This window comes from Xyrauchen texanus, chromosome 30, assembly GCF_025860055.1.
Source record: "Xyrauchen texanus isolate HMW12.3.18 chromosome 30, RBS_HiC_50CHRs, whole genome shotgun sequence".
In the NCBI taxonomy this organism is placed as follows: Eukaryota; Metazoa; Chordata; class Actinopteri; order Cypriniformes; family Catostomidae; genus Xyrauchen; species Xyrauchen texanus.
Window position 1 is genome coordinate 24,066,749 of NC_068305.1, and position 21,879 is coordinate 24,088,627.

The following is a 21,879-nucleotide window of genomic DNA, read 5'->3' on the forward strand; positions in this document are numbered from 1 at the left end:
AGCCCAGTCTATGTGATTGAATGTGAAAGATGGCAACTGCTAAAAGATACAGAGATGAAAATAAGAAGCAGAGAGTGCAGAAGCTCTAGAGAGGTGGTGGGTCAAAATTCATCATGACCTTTTAGACAAGCTGTAACAGACAGAATCATTACAGAGCAGACAGTCACTCATAGGCTTAATGGAAACACCACCAGCAATCTGTGTTAATACTAATCAGAATGGTGCCTTGGGGCCAGGGAGGGTTTTTATTGAGTTTGGAACTCATTCTAAAAGGATGTCTGACTGAGCTACTACAGGTATCAAAGCAGCAGAGTGCTATCAATTTAAAAGGACTCCCTCTCCAAAGATACCATAGTAAAACTGATCTCTCTATGTAAAGCGAAAATGTTTTAAGAAATTACTTAAAAGATGTTACATAACAAATGAGTTAAGAAACAGCATACCTTCACCTCTAGTAATACTCTTTATTATGCTCTTTGCATTGTCGCATTTATTAAAATGAACAACATTCACCCAGAAATTGTCAACATCTACTCAACCTAATGATGTTTCAAACCAGTGTGATTTTCTTTCTCCCATGGAACTAGGGCTGCACGATTTGAACAAAAAGTCATATTGCGATTATTTAAAAAATTGTGATTTTGATTTGAACTGCGATATGCTAAACAAACAAACTAGTAGCCTACATGATTTCTTTTGACCAAAAATTTGGTAATGTTTTGCCCATGTTCTACTGCCAATAAAATGACTAAAGGGTTCACACTTCAGTCCTCTTAAAAAAATTACTTCTGCCACAAATAAATACATTTAAAATCTGTGAAACAAAGAGAGAGAGAGAAAACACTGAATTCATATTGTATCTGTCCACAGTTTACCTGTTTTTTTTCTACATGGTGATACCGTCTCAGCCCACTATTCAGTATCATTATTTTTTAACACAGTCAACTTGAACAGGGCATTGCCATGCAGTCCAGTTAAACCAAAGAGTTCTAAACCATCAAGCTTTTATTTTGGCAACATCTGCTTGAAGTTGCATGAATTCAAAACAGTTGATTAACACGCTCCTCATTTGACATCTTCCTGCAGCATGGGGTATATTATTTCTATTTTTATATTAACATGTAATGGCCAAACATATTTGGAATTACAAAAAAGTGACAAAGTTAATCTGGAGTGCTGAAAACAGGGGTGCTCACACAACCATGCACAGTATATACAGTATGAAATCACTGTTGTCACAATACCAAAATTTCAGTAGTTGCCCTTGAAATTTGACGAAACTATATTCAAATGTCCATACTACCACTATTCATACTATACTAATTTGATTATTATGTACAGTAAGTACTGTAAGAGTCTGTAATAAAATAAGAATAAAGAAACAAAATAAAAGCAATGAATAGAAACTTAAAAATTACAACCTTAAAAAGGTGTCATGTATTTAATTTTTAATTTAATTTTATAATGTTCACCTCCTTATAATTTTAGTAAAAATTTTTCATCAGAAAGTGTCATAATTTAGAAATAATTGTCCATTTTCTATCCTGTTTTTGGTCCTCTGATTAAAAAGCTATACAATTTTTTTGGTAATCCCTCTAATTTATATGTATTCCTTGTCTATTGTGTAATAGGCATTACTTTTTATTCTCGTTTAAACAAAGACACGATATAACGGTGTTTTTCTTGTTACATAGTTGGGGCATTTTCCAACGGTGAAACATTTCCATGTTTTACAAATGGTTTTGTAATCCATGACAGTGCCAACAAAAGTTTAAATACTTATTTATAACTGTCAAAGGATATACTTATGTTGCATCACGTAAACGTATACAGGATAAAAAAATACCGGTGTTTGTCGCATTGTCATTCTTCATACATTCATTGTTCATAATATATTCAGTGTAGTGACAAACACATACGTTGTTCACTACAATGAGTCATATTTTCATTAAAAAGAAAAGATTGTCTAAATAGATTGCTATCAATACTCTATAGATGCATCTGTGGCACTCTGAAAGCAATTTTCAAGTAAAAAAATGACAACATGTTATGGACAATTTTAATTAATATTAAATCATGTTAAATATACAACTAACAATACAATTGTGACATTACTGTTGGGTTCAATTTAGTTGGCACTCAATCAACTTTTAATTTAAGTTTCTCTGCAAAGCCTGTGTCGAACGGTGTCTTGTTTGATAAGAATCCACAGTAAAATTTTACAAATAAGCAAACACTGTCTTACTGACACGATCTGGGACATCATTCAAAATAAATGTCAGCCACTCTTTCCTAAGGTTAGGATCATTAAGAATCAAATACAAGGAGTCTATTTTTCCATAGCCTGTCAATGCACAACATTTTGTAAACTTTGCAGGCATCTCAAACATCTTGTTGCTCCAATAATCCCTGTGTTTTTCCCTTCCGTGCTGACACTCATCACGCTCTAACCGCAAACCTGTGGGTGGGCCATAGAAGCGATGATGCAGCAGGCGTTGACCTGTTTATGCAGAGGAAGACTTGTGCCGATGTATTGATCTCTATTACATAATACAGACGAGGAAGTAGAAAAAAGAGTTGTTTAGGTATATTGGTTTCAATAAAGCCTTTTTTTTGACTAATTAATAAGTTATGAGTTCCGAAACTTAAAGTATGTTTTTATAGTACAATGACCTTTTATATGTCAAAAGATCAAGGAAATTGTATTTCTCAATTCATGACCCCTTTAAAAGTTTAACAGCAATATCAAGTATTCAAATACATTTTCAGAATTAAATTGTGTCAAAACTACTACAGGTCTTCACTGTATGACTATAATACATTGATACTTTTAAAAGCTATTAAACAAGTTATTCAGTCAAGAGCAGTGAGTGGTTGTATCCTTTCCTATTTGCTCTCAAATCAAATCATTGATCAACTCATACAGAGCCCAAATCAAATGTGGCAACATGACAATAACAACACACCTCATCGGTTCTTGCACGTCTATTGTATGGAAATCAACGATCATGACAAAAATGTATTGTGGTTTGGAACAAAATAAGGGTGAGTGCATAATCACAGAATTTCTTTAAGCTTCATTAGCAGAGAATCACAATATTCTTTTACCATTTACTCTCTAAAAGCAATACGTAAAAAACAAAATAAAAACATAGTTATTACTGTGGTCTGAATCAAACGAAGTGTGAAATTTAATAGCGTGCAAAAAGCTTAAAATAAGGCACTTGGTCATGCTTTTTGTATTTTTTAAATATAGATACTGCAGCCCAATTTTCATTGTTAGATAGTAATTAAATATTTAGGCCTATGTATCAGAGCATCCATTTTGAGCCATTAAATGCAATTAACAGTGAAAAAAACTGAACTTAACAAAGAAGGATTATACAAATGAAAAATGAACAACAAATACCGGAACACACAAAATATTTTTTTGTTTGTGAATAATTTCTTTCTGTCCCCAGACATCTCTCAAATGAGAAGCAATGCATTTTTAAAGGTGCTGAGAACTGGAGGAAAAGTGCAAAGCACTCGCCAAGCCAAACAATGCAGCATTTAATTTGCACTACAGAACAGACTTATGGCACGCCAGGCTGTCAGTTAATGTTATCGTCACAGGTGCAGTGTTACGCTCAGCTCTGTGTTACACTGTCTATCAGTTCATTCACAGCACGAACCCTAACCAGAAAAGACTTCTTCAGCTCCAATTAGACCCATTTCCATGAACACGTGAAAATAGTCTTGTATGCCAATGGAGAAATCTCCACTGGCAAATATTTGGCCCACCGTTTTTATCTTACCCACCTTGTTAGATACTGATTTGTAGGATACAAAATAAAAAGTGCTTGGAAATATCACACAACCATTGTCATCTAAAAAAGTAAACTAGGGTCAAATAACTGCATCAAGCCAAGATATTGAAGTGGTATTTATGATATTTGAGCACTTTTGCAGTTGTGAGCAGAAATTGTTTTAACTTCAGACAATTATAAACATTTTGTTTGTATACAGATATGCAAAACCACATATACATATTGCCTTCTGAATTTTTTTTAATAAAAAAACTTTAATGAACAATATGGATCTACATGTCCTCTATGCGAGAAAACTGTTCCAGCTCATCTCCAAACAGGATATACTCCCTGCACTTTCCCTAGTTGCAGATTGAATTATTAGACCTATTAGTATTATTAGTAAGTATTACAATAATTTCATTAAAGAAAAGAACATGAGCTGATGTTTTCTTATAATTTCTTTTTTATATTATTTAATATTTTTTTCTGTACAATGTTATTTATGTGCACTGTTCCACTTGTATTTGTATCACAGTACCTTGTGTTATATTATCCAGGCATTATAAAAATAGTAGTTGGCTTCGGGAGTCCGTTTGGAATATACTCGTGGCAAAATAAATACATTTTCGTAGCATTTTTGTTTTTTCCCCTCTGTGGCCCATTTATAACGTTAGTTAAGGTTTCGTGCACAAAAAAGCTGCAATTTAGTTTTACGGGAGCAATTACCACCCTCTCTTTGACCCTTTGAATTTAAATAGGCTGCATGCCTAATTTGCTAGTGCACCTTAAGTCTATGAGTATTAAATGGCCTCTGTAATGACAGGGTAACTTCTTAAGTACTGGAAGTTTTAACAATGTAGTTCAATCAGACCAAAAAAATTAATTAATTAGGAGCGGCTGGGGCTCAGGTGGTAGAGCGGGTTGGCCACTAATAACAGGGTTGGCGGTTCGATTCCTGGCCCAGATGACTCCACATGCCAAAGTGTCCTTGGGCAAGACACTGAACCCCAAGTTGCTCCCAATGGCCAACAAGACTTAAAAATATTGTTACAATTATTTATTTTTTGTTACATTTACGACCATTTTAGTTGTGGCCTTGATCCCTGTCATGTCGGGCCAAGTGCCAAATTGCTGAATAGTGATATGCCATTGATATTTTAATATGGGCATCATTAATTTGCTCATGGTTGTGATTAAATAATAATGATGGTTTCTGAATCACTCAGATCTCAAATCCATTGACATTTTGTTCTGTTGCCATTGCTTCTGTGTTTTTATGCAACAAATGCTCCATGTATGATGAATGACATCGGATTTCAGTATATGAGCATTTTACAAGTATGAATACATAAGCACAGTATCATACCTGATACTGATACCATTACTGGTATCTGTGCATCCCTATAATAATGTGTCCCCTTAAGTTAACAGCTTAGGTTTAACAAGATCCACAGCAGCAGGTGTTGATTTCCTACAGTTAGTATGAACAAGAGTGATTTTTCTCTGCAGAACAGAGTTAGTTCCAGACCAATGGGTGGCTTTTTATCAACGTGTGTCTGCCTGGTCAGCACATTAATTATCTTTGCCATGTACCAACGACAGAATGGCTGCTGACTATGTGTTAAATGACTGCTGTGCCTCCATTTCTTAGAGGTCACCACCACGAACCTCAACCACTGGAGGCCATCAACACACACACACAGAAATTACCTGACTGATTGTCTGGTGTGGGTGCTCTGTCTAGAGCTTTCTTTGACTGAGTTACCCTTGCAAAACAATTAAAAAACAGACAATGAGAAAAATTCAAAATCCATTAAGGACATCAAAAGTGACAGAATACACACACACACACACACACACACACACACACACACACACACACACACACACACACACACACACACACACACACACACACACACACACACACACACACACATACAGTTGAAGACAGAAGTTTACATACATCTTAGTTAAATACATTTAAACTCAGTTTTTCACAATTCCTGTCATTTAATCATAGACAACATTCCCTGTCTTAGGTCAGTTAGGATCACTACTTTATTTTAAGAATGTGAAATGTCAAAATAATAATAGACAGAATGATATATTTCAGCTTTTATTTCTTTAATCACATTTCCAGTGGGTCAGAAGTTTACATACACTTTGTTAGTATTTGGTAGCACTAACTTTGTTTAACTTGGGTCAAACGGTTTTGGGTAGCCTTCCACAAGCTTCTCACAATAAGTTGCTGGAATTTTGGCCCATTTCTCCAGACAGAACTGGTGTAGCGGAGTCAAGTTTGTAGGCCTCGTTGCTCACACCACAAATTTTCTATCGGAATGAGGTCAGGGCTTTGTGATGGCCACTCCAATATCTTGACTTTGTTGTCCTTAAGCCATTTTGCCACAACTTTGGAGGTATGCTTAGGAAATTTGGCAAAACCCATTTGCGACCAAGCTTTAACTTCCCGGCTGATGTTTTGAAACGTTGCTTCGATATATCCACATAATTTTCCTTCCTCGTGAGGCCATCCATTTTGTGAAGTGCACCAGTCCCTCCTGCATCAAAGCACCCCCACAACATGATGCTGCCACCCCAATGTTTCATGTTTGGGATGGTGTTCTTCGGCTTGCAAGCCTCACCCCTTTTCCTCCAAACATAATGGTCATTATGGCCAAACTGTTACATTTTTGTTTCTTCAGACCAGAGGACATTTCTCCAAAAGATCTTTGTCCTCATGTACACTTGCAAACTGTAGTCTGACTTTTTTAAAGTGGGTTTGGAGCAGTGGCTTCATCCTGGCTGAGCAGCCTTTCATGTAATGTCGCTATAGGTATTGTTTTACTATGGATATAGATACTTGTCTACCTGTTTCCTCCAGCATCTTCACAAAGTCCTTTGCTGTTGTTCTGGAAATGATTTGCACTTTTCACACCAAACTATGTTCATCTCTAGGAAACAGAATGCATCTTCTTCCTGAGATGGCTGCCTAGTCCCATGGTGTTTATACTTGCATATTATTGTTTGTACAGATGAACATGGTACCTTCAGGCATTTGGCAATTGCTCCCAAGGATGAACAAGACTTGTGGAGGTCCAAATATTTTGCTTGGCTGATTTCTTTCGATTTTCCCATGATGTCAAGCAAAGAGGCACTGAGTTTGAAGATAGGCCTTAAAATACTTCCACAGGTACACCTCCAATTGACTCCAATTAGCAATCAGAAGCTAATTGGCCAATTGCCTAAAGGCTTAACATAATTTTATGGAATTTTCCAAGCTGCTTAAAGGCACAGTTAACTTGGTGTATGTAAACCTCTGACCCACTGGAATTGTGATCATCTAATTAAAAGTGAAACAATCTATTTGTAAAGAATTGTTGGAAAAATTACTTGTGTCATACACAAAGTAGTTGTCCTAAACAACTTGCCAAAACTATAGTTTGCTAATATGAAATCGGTGGATAGGTGCCTGGATCGCTCAGCAAATATTGACGGTGACAACCACCCCCAGAGTCGTGTGTTCGAATCCAGGGCGTGCCAAGTGTCTCCAGCCAGGTCTCCTAAGCAACCAAATTAGCCTGGAGTAACCTCCTTGTATATAATGTGTTGTATATAACCTCCCACTATGTGTGGTTCTCGCTCTCTGTGGGACATGTGGCGAGTTATGCGTGGATGCCGTGGAGAATAGTGTGGGCCTTTACACACGCTACATCTCTGCGGTAACGTGCTCAACAAGCCAAGTGATAAGATGCGTGGAAATTGGTCACATCAGTTTGAGGTCTGTGCATCACAATATCGAGGGAAGCCTGGTTGTTGCATGCACATCGGAGAGCAGAGTATAAAATGATCATGAGCTGGTTCCGTTACTCTCGTGCAAAAGTGCAGATGAGAAACCTTTAGCTGATTGTGAGATTATCATTAAATCTGCCTCGGCATTAGATGGAATCCAGAAATAAATATATATATATATATATATATAAAAAGAAAAGCACAATTTTTATCTATAAGACTTTAACCAGTTCTTTTTGTCAATAATGTTCTGTGTAATTTAATAAAAATTTTTAGTTTTTTTAATTTGTTGCCTAAAGTATCAAGTCAGTTTCGATAGAGGTACCAGGGCTGGTATCGTCCTGAAGCTAAAATTTTGGTATCGGAGCAACCCTATTCTGAGCTCATCCTTAGGCTATGCTGACAGAGCTGAATCTGATCACTATCTGTTACAAACCACCGCTGACCAACTGGTCATAAGGATCAGCTGACAATGATGCTGCAGACCTGTGCTTTAGAGAGCATGTTTGATTCACTGCTTTTGAGATGAAGTAATCAGAAGCATAGGTGGATCTCTATAAACATATTTTAGCACAGCAGCAGCCCTTTATTTCAAGCAGTAAATAGAGATAAAGTCATTCTTCAAAATAGTGGCTGATGAAACAATGTACACAAGAAAGGGATTTGAAAAAGTATTTGAAACTGTTCAGATGCTTCAGTTGAGCAGATTTCTTTAGAATCAAAACCTAAAATCAGACTGCAAGTTGTTTGTTGACAAAAATACCTTTTTTGAGAGATGTTACACTGCTTCATTTTGGCAAAGCTGCAGTGACATTAGTGGTAAATTACTTTGAGGAGCTACCTTAAAAAGCACTCAATTAAATGATTCCTTTCAACAAAAAGTAGGGCTAACTTTACATCAGAAGGACCTTTTACAGTGGCTTTTTCACTTAATTTTATCTCCTGCATCAAACATTGAGAATATACTTCACAACAATGGCTGTTTGGTAACAATGACGGTTCTTCAGATTAATAATAAAAAAAAAACGTTTAATCCGTTACAAAAGTAAATACATTAATATGAAGATATACAGTATAATGAATACAATATATATTTGAACACTGATCAGCTACAACATTAAAACCACTTGCCTAAAATTGTGTAGGTCCCCTTAGTGCTGCCAAAACAGTGCCAAGCCACATCTCAGAATAGCATTATGAGATGCTATACTTCTCACCACAATTGTACAGAGCGGTTATCTGAGTTACTGTAGTTCTAACAAGTCTGGCCATTCTCTGTTGACCTCTCTCATCAACAAGGCATTTCCGTCCTCAGAAATGCCGCTCAACAGATGTTTAAAAGTTTTGCCACCATTCAAAGTAAATAATAGAGACTTATGTACGTGAAAATCTCAGGAGATCAGCAGTTAGAGAAATACTCAAACAAGCCCATCTGCCACCAACAATCATCACACATTTCACTGAGATCACATTTTTTCCCACATTCTGATGGCTGATGCGAACATTAACTGAAGCTCCTAACCTGTATCTACATGATTTTATACACTGCACTGCTGCCACATGATTGGCTGATTAAATAATCACTTGGATGATTGCTGGTGCCAGACGGGCTGGTTTGTATATACTGTATATACTGAAACACCCATGAAACGATATCAAGCAAAACATCACAAATTGCTTTTCATGTACGCCAAGTCTCAGTAAAAGCGTATACAGGTTTGATTTCAGCACAAATTTGATCGTGGACATTTAAATATATTTAATCTACAATTCCTCTCCGTAAACCATCAAGTCTGATGTGTGACTGGCGAGACCACTGTAAACATCCCTCATTCAAAAGTTAAAAATGTTTTTGTGTTGTTTTCTGGTCTGATTAAGTCAAATTTTTTATTTGGTCGCAACCCACAGCATAGCATAGTGAAGGTAAATGGAATTTTGATCACAAACATGGCGGAGTGGTGACGGTCATCCAGTGACATCATATGAAACAGGTGAAAACATAATTTAATTTAAAGGCTCAAATATATATTTTATATAATTTTATCCCAAAATAATTATAATACCTTATTGACATATTACAAGAACTGTGTTAACCAACAGTCCATTTTTAGAAACCAATGACTAAATTGTTCTACCCTACAGAAATCACTGAATGTAGGAAAAAGAGATTTGACCCTGGATTGACATGTTATTTGATTTGTAGGAAAATGCAGGTTGACATGTTCTTCTAGTTTCCAGAATTACACATTTAAGGGTGTGTTTGTAAGAGTGTTTGATGTATGAATCCTTTAGAAATGGTCAAACCTGAATAAAACCTGCTTTGTTTTACTCTAATTCAGTCATTAAATATACTCCTAACAACAGGACAAATTCAACACAGCCTATAAAAGAATGGCCCAGCCCTTAAAAACCCTATCTCCCTAAATAAGAACATTAATAGCGGCTGAAATGGCTGAGAGTATTAAGGGGAGAGCAGAGGTTGCAGTGCTTTGTAGTTGGACACATATGGGAATCTTTCACAAACATTAATCTCAACATGAGGCGCATAAACTACAGCAACCCCACCCTGTTCCTCCAGTCTTCCCTTGACAGCTTGTGAATTAATCAGGCAGTAAACAAAGACGGGGGAGTTTGGGGTGTTGGGAGGAGAGAGTGCAAGAGAGAGAGAGAGACAGAAAGAGCAAAACAGAAAGACTAGTGAAACACCAGTCTGAAATAATAGATATGAATAGACTTACCTTGAGCCAACATGCTAAATTCTAGGAAGAGAGCGATGTGGTAGAGCTCCATGGCCTCTTCCGCCCGGCTTATGCACCCCCGACCAGCCACCAGTGCCTGAACTTCACCTAGACTGCCTTCAGAGGGGCTCCCATGCAGGACCAGTGTCAGGTCCACTGCATCGGTGTACATGCAGTGCAAGACCACAAAGGCATATTTCTTGGGGATGATGGATTCATCAAGGATAATACGGGTGGGGGTGTGTAGAGTGCGCTCTGTGATCTCCTCACCCGAGCGGATGCGTCGTTGCAACAGATTGCGGAAGAAAGGCGAGCGTGCCGAGAGCACGGCCTTGTGTGCCCTCAGTTCTTCGTCAGGTGAACTGTGGCTTAAGCCTGCGTTTCCACTTCCTCCACTACTAGGAGCAGGGCCACCAGCTTCAAAAGCCTCCACCAGCTCAGAGTCAGAGGAAAAGCTGAGCAACGAGTCAAAATACGGCATGTGCTCACAGAGATTTCGCATGTCTGCTTCTAGGGAGTTGGGTGTACCGAACTCCTCACTCAGTCTCACCAGCACATCCACATTCTGCAGCCTTGCATCCTCTGAGCCCAGCTCACCTGTATAGAGGTAATGCAGCAATGAGGAGAACATGGGCGCATCCATGCCTGCTGTGCCAACATCCAACAACACCTCCGCTCCATAACCCGGCGACGACGAAAGCAAAGTCTTGAAGAAGGGGCAACGGGCAGCCAGAATGGCACGGTGGGTTGGAAAGCAGGAATCCTGGAAGATCAGGTCCACGTCAGTGCAGTACTTGTGCTGATAAAGGGTTGCCAAGTCCCGCTGCAAGGTGCGAGCTTCGGGCCGGGCAAGGCCTGCCTGCAGACTGAGCTCTTTTAGAGCCGCTGTGCCCTCATACTCCTCAACCAGGGCATTAACGTCACGCACATCCCACCCCGAAAGGAGCTCACGCATCTGCCGTGAATGATCGGCTGACCGACTAGACTTGCGGCGCTTAATGAATCTCCTCTTGAGCGTTGCCAAACCAGAGCTCTTTTTCTTCTTGTCCTGAGGTTTTTCAGGGCCATGTTCTAGGCTGTAGAGCTTGGACTCACCGCCATAACCCTGTGGTGCATAGGAGGCGCCTAGTGACATAAACAAATTGTGTTAAATTCTGGATACCTTAAAAGTTGCCTGCAGAAAAAAAAATGCAATGTTATCACTAAAGTTTATTCCAAATAAGTGCAACACCACAGGGTTTTTTATATATATAAACAAGTGTTATAGAAAAATTCTGAAACAAAACTGATATTTAATGACATTGGACTGATGGAGGAAATGGAATGCAGTGTGACTAAAATAAAAAAATTAAAAATGCACTCTTAAAAACCAAATTGCTTCTCGAAAACCTTCAATAAGGAATCAAACAAGATGATTCAAGAAGTGCTATTTTTGGAGAGGTTTTTAATATTTATAAAGATTTATATGTTGTTAAAATTCAATTGGAAATTCAAACAAATTCAAATAGTTTCAAAAAGGTTTCTTAGCAGTGCAGTTGGCAGTTTAGGAATTTTCCAAATCCCTTAATTTTAACTTGCCAAAAGAGGGAAACTATGAAGTCATCTAATGTCCTATCCAGCATGGCTAATATCTCCCTGATGACACTTTGTTTCTATCCAATGTTCTATTTCTCATCGTAGACCCACTGTCATGCTTGGCTTAGCATTATGAAAGCATCATTACTTCACTGATCTTAAAGTCAGTAAGGACATGAAAATATGCACATCAGAATATGCTGTTAAACACAGACTCTGTGGGGTATGGAGAAAAAAAATGACACGAAGCAACTGCTCAAAGTAGTGATACAATTTCCAAGCCTTTAAATAAATGAATCTAGACAAGATGTCACAGTGAAAGAATATGATAACTGTCCCAGCTGTTGAAGTCAATAATTTAATGAGATTCCTCTTCACTGTGCTGTTGAAATGCATCTGAGCATTGTTCTTTTTTTACACCAAAAAACAATGGATTTAAACTATTTTAAATGCAAGTGAAATAAGAACTCCTCTTTGAGAGAGATTGCTTTTTCTTGTAATAGAAAACACAATAACATCATATTGCAATGTGATCCAGTAAATTCAGGTCTTGTAAAACTATGCTGCTGAAAGATGCAAGCATCTGAAAGCAGAACAAGATGCAACAGTGCTCCCAGAGCCTTTTACAGGCTGTTATACTTTTTATAAATTCATCAGCTATAAACAATAATAATAATAATAATAATAATAATAATAATAATTAGGGCTGTCAATCGATTACAATTTGTAATCTAATTAATTACATGGTGTCCCGATTAATCGCATATACAAATATTTGCTGAGAAAGCCCCTCATATAACAATAATATATAGTTATCTTTAATATATATATAAAATAAAAAACATTCAGATAATTAAAATGCATTACATTCTTGTAGCAGAAGAGTTAATCCCTGATAAGACAATACAAAAATAGGCTTTAGAATACAATGTATTGTTTACTACCATATTATTGAACATAAGTCAATCATTGGCACACAGTTCACAGCAATCCATTTTACAATTGAATTTGTCAATCAGATGGAGATTTATTATGAGGGCTTGTTTAAGGATCCGTCAAATTACACCTGCGACAGATATACTTGTGTAGCGTCTCTTGTGCATTGTGTCATAAACATAAATGTTTAGGTCACCGTGTCAAGTTAAATATAGTTTAATACCAGAATTTCCGCTAGAAAAAAATGGACCGGCAGAGGTTTCGTTTTACGGACATTTTGATGATATGCCGGTCAAATATATCGCCTCTTAATTAGTCAAGTTGAGGAAAACTGGAGGCAGTCTATGTAACTTAAAAAATGACATAATCAGGCCGTATAGAATGCAACATATTATTATTAGCTTAACTTTCAAATAGACGAAAAAAAAACATGAACGTCCGATCATCTGTTTTTTTACTGTGGTTTCGCACACATTCACTTTTTGAAACACTGAGGCACGGATGTACCTAATACAAATAAATAAAACATCTCCAGTTAACTAGCAGATCATTCATTTAGTCCGTTATTAAATAAGAGATCTAGCGCTAAAATCTGTTGTTTTTAAATCAAGCTGAGCTGTCGTGTCCGCTGCTATCAGTTGCATGGACGACGCTGCTGCGCGAAGTTGCGCAATGTTCACTAGGACGCCGCGTTTCAATCTATCGCCGTTGTGGAGACTCTCTATTAATTCGGTGAAATCACAAAATAAAATGCACACAAACGTGTCCCTGCTTGATATAGACTGTAACCATGCACTGATGAACATGGGCTATTCAGTTTTGATGATAGAGAAAAAAAACTGCACGAATGCGCGGATTAGAAGCACTGATCTATCTATAATGAGATGTTCCTGATTCACCATCGTCTGGCCTCTGAAAAAAAGCTTTTAAAGCTAGTCTGCCTGGTCCTGGCCATATTTGAAACGTCTCACTCAATCGTTCGTTGTTTAGGTCTATATTGCAGCCGTTTTAGGCGTGCGCTTTATTTGAAATGCAGCATGCGATGTTGTTTCATAACTTTCAAACGATAGAGCCTGTTCCTTTATAACATAGCAAGAGATCGGTGTAGTTTTGCTTTATACATTTTAGGCTTATTCTCAAATTCAGATTGTGTTAGGGGGACGGGATTATTAGGCAATTTTAATCGGACAATTTGACCGGAGAGATTTAATTTTGTCGGACATTTAATTTTTTTACCGGCCAATGTCCGGTAATTACCGGACAACGGAAACCCTGGTTTAATACTCAATCTTTAAACACATCTTGAGATCCCTTAGTTCGCATAAGTACTCCTTCAAGTGTTTTGAATGCAAGAATGTAACGCATGTTTGTGTTGTTCTGCCTACTGAAGTGTTGTTTTGTTCACTGTACAAACTGTGCTTTGCCCATACAGATGAAGTTTAACTTACTGCCCCCTGGAGTAAACAGGTGGTACTACAAGCTTGCATTTCTCAGGAATCGTCCTTATTACAGTGCGGGGAAATTGCGATTAATTGCGTAATTGTTTTTTAACGCGTTAATTTTTTACAAATTAAATCGCACTGAATTAATGCGTTAAATCGACAGCCCTTATAATATTATATGTCTCTACAAGAGCATGCAAATGGAAGCAGCTCAGGGAGTTTACCTATGAAGGTCTGCTGAGGATGTGGGTTACCCCCGAATCGAGGGGAGCATGAGTGAGGGTAGCTGGAGGCATTCACACCCATCCTCTCCCCCCTTCTTCCTCCTCTTGTTAGTCACCCTGCTGGATCATTCCACCCGAGCGTCAATGCACTGCTAAGCTCAATCAGAACTTTATGAATGTGGTGACACTGCAGCGATGTCAGTCATTCCTGGAAGGAAGAGAGATAGAGAGAGATTGAGAGGGAGAGAGAGAGGCAGGGGAAGTCAATACAGCAAGAGCCAAGAAGAGCTGTTCAATGTATAAAGAAACTTGGCAAATTGAAAGAACTAAAGTTGAGACTTGATGTGTATTGATTTTTTTTTTTTAAGAAAAGTGATAAATCAAATATTGATCCAATATTGATAACATTTTCAAAAATGAGCGTGCTTCATTCTTCTACTCATCATCTGGTAAAAAAACATGTAGGTCAGTATGTTGTTTTCTAAACAAAAAGGATTAGGATTGCCCAGCAGCACAATTTTGTTAAAGTGGCAAAAGTTATCACCTCGTGGGTTACTCTGGCATGCCAGCGATACATTCAAAATTTATTACAAAATATATGGAGGTAATATGCAGTTGTTCATCAAATGTTAAAGGTGCACTCAGTAACTTTTTGTTTGTGTATTCTTGGACTTACAGTGACACCTAGTTCACTGCTGCTTTTGATTAAGTCTTTTTTATGGCCTTTGTACGCAATATATTCTTTATGATTTGTCAATGGTCTCAATGAAGTTGCCGTGTATCATTTCTTGCCATATCTCTTCATAGACTTTTTTTCATTGTGATCCCTCTAATTTATGCCGAATTGGCAAAGAAGACCATAATATCACAAGTAGAACACATTTTCCAATTTTGGAAAATTAAAGTTGACCAAAAAGAGAGACATATTACAAATATTTTGATATTTAAAAAAAAAAATTCATGTCATTCATAAGTTTTTAAAGCCTTAAAAATTAAATCCCTATTTTAATTGAATTGAATTGCTCTTGTTCTAATATAAAGAGACAAATAAAGAGAACAAAACAGCCCACATGAGCAAATCTTTGATGAGTACTTCTGCTTTTGAATGCTATTAGAATACTGTTGGAGGATTCTGACTAATTCCAACCCTCCCACTGATGTCATGCTAATGCAATCTGACACAAAGGCACAACTGGCATGTTTACTCAAGCTAAACAATGTTCACAGTGCTGTACTTCTCTTTTCAGTTCTCTGTAATCGCCAAACTTCAGCCTGTGACCTTGATCTGGTCCTAAGCCAGCAAGTTCACACCATCGGCACAGCACATAATTTCTAGAATACCACACAACTTCCTTTAAACTGACCTGGCAACAAACTAAATGCTGTTATTTCCGGTCCAAATATGTACTTTCATGGGGAGGTGGAAGGCTTGGTTGTGCTGTATCCACATGAAGAACTATTGCTCCATTCTGATATTTATGTTTCACATTACATTCCAACCTTGTGCTGCTGGGAACTGCTCATAGGGGGAGCCCGTAACAGTTTAGGAAGACATGAACGCTTAAAATCCCCCTCGTGACATTGTAAGTAAAGGGATACAGGAAGCATTTTTCCATGCCGATCAAGCATTCAGCAAAAAGGCTGAGGAGATGGAGAAATAGCTTTTGGTAATTTATAGAGAAAACTTTACCTACAGGGAGTTTACCTTAGCCTATAGGCTATTGCTTAACCACTAGCACATCTGTTGGGTCAATGCATGTGCACTACAGCACAGGGGGCTTATGACTAAACCAGGTAAAGTTATATATATATATATAAATAAACAAAAAAAAAAAACTGTATCTGGCAAGACTGAGGCAAAACATCTCTCAGTTTCACGCACTCCAAAATGCTCGCTCTTCATGGGCTCTCAATTTCTCATCAGTCACTCATCTCAGCACTATTTTGTGCGAACCCCAATTTAAAATAAGAATTAATGTTTTTCATAATATCACTAATAACAGCAATGACAGTTTAACCTTCAATAATGGCACCACGTCTTCATGCAGTTGCATAATAATTAGCGATTTGTGTTCCAGCAATATGCCAAAGACGGTAAACAAATCATAGAAACAAGTGATTTCTCACTTGAGCAGATTTGGAGCTTATTTTTGAATGTATCTTTGCTGTGTGTGATGTTCTTATGGGGTTTACTGGTTGCCAGTTTGTCACAATGATTTTCCGTAGTGACAACAGAACTATTCATGTTCAGCATTAAGCAATTCACAATTAAAGCTGAAGTATGTAATTTCTGCGACTGCAACACTAGCGAACGGAATTCACAGAAACAGCTTTCCAAATATGCCATTCGTCTGCTGTTATTCGAACCGTCAGATAATCCCACCCCAAACTCGACCATTAGTTGAGTAATGTTGTTGTGGCGGGTCCAAGTGGATGGCTCTAAACAAACACATAATTTATAGTGCCACTGAGACAAAGCGTTTACAGCTTTCGAGAAAATTAACCTCTGAATGACTTGCTTATAGTTGTCTCTACATATTAAGCTGGGATAGAAGTATTTTAACACTGAAAAAGTTACATGCTCAAGTTTTATCGTAAATCGAATGTAATTTTGCAATGCGGAGCATAAACGTATAACTGCGACATACAACTTTTAAATGTGTGGAAGGGGGCAATTAAATAAAAGATTAATATCAGCAAGTTCCTTTAAAAATTGCAGTACGACTTTACTAAAATGCAATAGCTGCAAGTCTCAACATCTATATGCATATGTTTAGAGACTTGTATTTCATATATGTTGCAAGGGAGATCCATGTTTCATCGTGTGCAATGCGCAGTGAGCCACCAGTGCCTTTTGAGCGGACTTCAGCTGCCAATCTAACAGTCAACTGTTGTGTACCATACAGACCCCTGCACATGTAGGTCAGTATGTTGTTTTCTAAACAAAAAGGATTAGGATTGCCCAGCAGCACAATTTTGTTAAAGTGGCAAAAGTTATCACCTCGTGGGTTACTCTGGCATGCCAGCGATACATTCAAAATTTATTACAAAATATATGGAGGTAATATGCAGTTGTTCATCAAATGTTAAAGGTGCACTCAGTAACTTTTTGTTTGTGTATTCTTGGACTTACAGTGACACCTAGTTCACTGCTGCTTTTGATTAAGCCCTTTTTATGGCCTTTGTACGCAATATTTTCTTTATGATTTGTCAATGGTCTCAATGAAGTTGCCGTGTATCATTTCTTGCCATATCTCTTCATAGACTTTTTTTCATTGTGATTCCTCTAATTTATGCCGAATTGGCAAAGAAGACCATAATATCACAAGTAGAATACATTTTCCAATTTTGGAAAATTAAAGTTGACCAAAAAGAGAGACATATTACAAATATTTTGATATTTAAAAAAAAAAATTAATGTCATTCATAAGTTTTTAAAGCCTTAAAATTAAATCCCTATTTTATTACTTGATTTATATATTTGAAGTTAAATATGTAAAAATTAACTTCAAAGTGTTTAACAGGCATGCAGAAAAAAAGCATACTGTAAATACTATGTCAATTTATATGACAATTAATCATCACAGCCCTAAAACAGATTATTAATCGCCATAATCGTAAATATTTGTATGACAATTAATTGTCAGCCAAATTTCATAATCGTGACAGCCCTATTATAAAGAAGTACTCCTTGCTGCAGACGGTACCTACTGTTGTTGTTTGAAAAACTGTACCTGGTGATGAAACATTATCTAATGTAATCTGTTCCTTTGTAGAGACCAGCAAGCTTTTGGGATCTGAATTCCCACCAGCCCAGAAAACTGCCCCCAAACCATTTAGTGTCCACAAGCCTTACATAGCTTTGGTATAGCACCATTTCAGCAGAAAAGGGTCATCAGATTATCCTAACCCTTTTGTCATTACGAACCCCCCAGCTGAGGCAGACACAGCAAGCCAAAACACTTCAGATATTTGTCTCAGTTTTTGTGTTCCACAGTAAAATCGAGGGCCCTGCATATGTAATCATAGACCTATGTTTGGAGTTTAGTCTAGTTCAAGCTGTGTTTGGAATGTTCTCAACATCAAAGCAGGGGTTTTCATGCACTGACTTTGATGTTGAACATTCAAAGAAAACAAAAGGAACTGCTGTTTGTCAGCAAAGCAAGGGCAAAAAGACAATCAAGAGATGTCCTTTGGCAAGAAGGTACTGTCAGTTAACTTCTGACCCTTGCCCCCGAAATAATTCCTCCTCTTTTGCAGATGAGGCTACACTATTATACGTAGAACTAGCTCTTGGGGGAATAAATTACATGTGTTCATCTGTCCAACAGTTCATGTCACCAGTTAAGCTGAGAGCCTGAAAAACAAGAGCCTTAATGTCATATCCTTAACCAAAAAAAAAAGTGACAAGCTCAAGTCAAAACAAAGTCTTTAGAGGCTGAAATGCAAAGCTGAGCAACAGTTCATCACATATTTCATCATTCTAGTAATGCATAAACAGACAGCCTCAAGACTTATGCTGGAGAACAGTTCAAATTTACAATTACAATCTGCAAATTTACAACGACTTTTAAATTGATGTAAGCCACAAAATGTTTATTGGCTCAGCATATTATACATCAGGTGAAATAGCAGCCCGTTTTACAGTGTAAGCCAAAGATAAAGGGGACTCATTATAAAGAACACTCCACAGTGAAAAATAATAATTACAGTTTCTGATACAACAAATGTCTCTCAACATGAGTGACAGGAATGGAAAGGGAATAAATGAACAGTTGTTTAAAACGGCAGAGCTCCAGAGCAGTCACGGACACTGACAGCAGTTATGCAAGCTAGCAGGAAAGCGGAGCAGTTTTGCCACATTAGGTAAATCAATAGGGAGCCTCTGCACCATTTCTGCAGGGGAAAGTATCAATAATTTTGAATGCACATTCAGGTTTTGTACTAGTCTAGGTAGGCTTACATCAAAAAAATTTTGAATCTATAGATTTTTTTAATCTTTAGAAATAATCTTTTACCTGGGTTTAAATTCTAAATAAAGAGAGACCACCAAGCGAACGTCAAAAAAGGTGTGCCCTGTGTGTCTGAAAACTCAAACTGGGTCACATAAATCAGCTTGTATACTTGTATTCCAAGAGGTAGTTTTAGCTGCCTCTGACCCAACTTCATTCCCATTCTTGATTTGACTTCAGTGGAGTAGGAGAATTGATCCTTGATCGATGTTAAGCATTAAGGTTTTTTTTTCTTCTCTCTGGTTTGAAAGGTGCAGCTTGAATAAGTTTGATAAAAGGAAGGTCAGCCTTTCAAAGGAGCACCTGTTTCAGACTGGCTCTTAATGTCTTAAATAGTCAACCATTGCCTTTGAAACACTATGATTTATGTTGATCATGGACTACACCTAAATTATATGCAGAGAGAAGGGAATTGGTTCCACTTGAGCTTGACTATTCACGGTTCATGACAGGCTTTGTGTGGATCCTCCCCAGAAAACGTCAGCCATCATCACTCTGACTGGGTGTGCCTCAAAGAGGTGTTTGAAGACAAGGGCTGGGTATAGTTAAAAAAATATTCGATATCGATACCTAAACGATCCTTTTTTCGATACTTTTGTCGGAAAAAAAAACTTGGTTTTAACGTTGGTTGGACGCTAGGTGGTACTATGGGATCCTTTTCATTAAGCAGGGTTAGGTTTAAGCTTACACATTAAAGCAAGACACCTTGATTTCAAACTTTGAACTTTATCTTTTATTTATTTTAACTAAAAGTTCAAATGAAACTGTGAAAAAATAAGTGCATTTAAAATGTGTTGTTCAACTTTTTGAAAGATGGCTTTACAACAGTTGTGAACATCTCTTCTGGCAAAGAAGCTTCATCTGTGCATTCTATACCTGTCGGGTATTTCGTTATCCAGGAAAATATATAATGTGTGTGAATAAATTAGTTTAGTTCCCTCCTTCACGATATATATATCGAATTACATCGGAAACCTCGGGGCTTAAGGATTAGTGAATATTCTTGCTTTATTGATTTTGCATTGAAAATGTAATAATTTATTTAAAAACCTAAATCAAATATATTTCTAAATTGAAATCGCACTCCAAACGAAATGGCAAATAAATAAATAAATAGATAAAATAACACGCACACACACACACACACACACACACACACAATATAATATATACACACATTGCCACCTTTCCATTTACCATCAAGCAAGAATCTGTCTAAACATGCAGGTGGAAAATTACTTATACAAATGAAGACATAAAAACAATTATAAATGTAAAAATAATAATTATAATGATGATAATAATCACTGAAATATAAATCATGGTTCGAGGTGAGTGTTTTAGTATTTTATATAGTTTGTATTTTTTTACAGGCTATAAGAGCCTTGTATATAAAGTGAACTGAACTCAAAGCACCCCTGAACTGAGTTGTCTGAGGTCATTTGCAGCACTCATAAAAATAAAAATCGGAATGCAGAAACAAAGTGTGAGATCCTTAGATGCGAGTGTTCCACAAGTCTGCACGTCTCCGTATCAGCGTGTCATATATGCCCATATATGGCTTTTCTGTCATCTGTATTTAATAATTATAATAAAGAGTGTTTCTTTAAACGAGTGTCTTTGTGTCTATGGGCAAATTATTTGTTATATTAATTTGATGATAATAATAAATCTAATAATAATAATAATTTAATAGATTAATGGGAAAATGAGCCAAATATCGTCATGATATGGTCAAAGGCATCAGCTATTGGTGATCACTCTGACCATCAATGATCCCGAGATCATCATCTGTTTGCTCAACCCGAATGTGCATTTCTCTCTATAAATTAACAAAATGTTCAGACAGTCTGTTGCTGGTTTTTCCCAACACATTCAGGATCCTTACCGCATTTCCCTGTGTCGCTGTGGCTCGCTTCGTGCGTGCTCTTGTAAAAATTATATTTTAAAGGCTCATTATTTACGGTTTAGTATTTCTCTGTAATGTAGAACAGTGTTAGCAATGTTATTATAACATTCTTTCTCAGCCCTGGAACTGAAACATTTTCTGATACCAGCACTTTTAGATTTGGACACATCTAGCATGCTACATGCTTATCACTGACGTTGACGAGATTAACCCCTTAGGTATCGAAATTTACAAGACATACCGAACGACAATACTTTTTTCGATACTTGATTGTTTAAGAGGCAATTCGAGCGGTGCCTAAAAACGTATCGGTTACCTAACATAACCTCGGTTCTCTCTAGATGAGGGAACGAGTATTGCGTAAGCTAGCTTACGCTACGGGAAAGATTCATCTTTTCTGAGATATTGAAGCCAAAAAATTATCCTTAATTTTTGTATCCATTGTCAACGCAGTGCGGCA

At 37.2% G+C, this 21,879-nt stretch overlaps 1 protein-coding gene across 1 annotated transcript in view; it reads right to left on the bottom strand.

Moving 5' to 3' along the window:
• The window catches only part of btbd7 (BTB (POZ) domain containing 7), an 88,837-nt gene that overhangs the window by 35,553 nt on the left and 31,405 nt on the right, over positions 1 to 21,879 (bottom strand). Inside the window, exons 2-3 of the mRNA XM_052098257.1 lie at positions 14,499 to 14,706; positions 10,322 to 11,446 (exon numbers count right to left, since the gene is read on the bottom strand). Of these exons, the coding sequence (XP_051954217.1) occupies positions 10,322 to 11,446; positions 14,499 to 14,580 (1,207 nt within the window). The 5' untranslated portion in view covers positions 14,581 to 14,706. The remainder of the gene's footprint in view (positions 1 to 10,321; positions 11,447 to 14,498; positions 14,707 to 21,879) is intronic.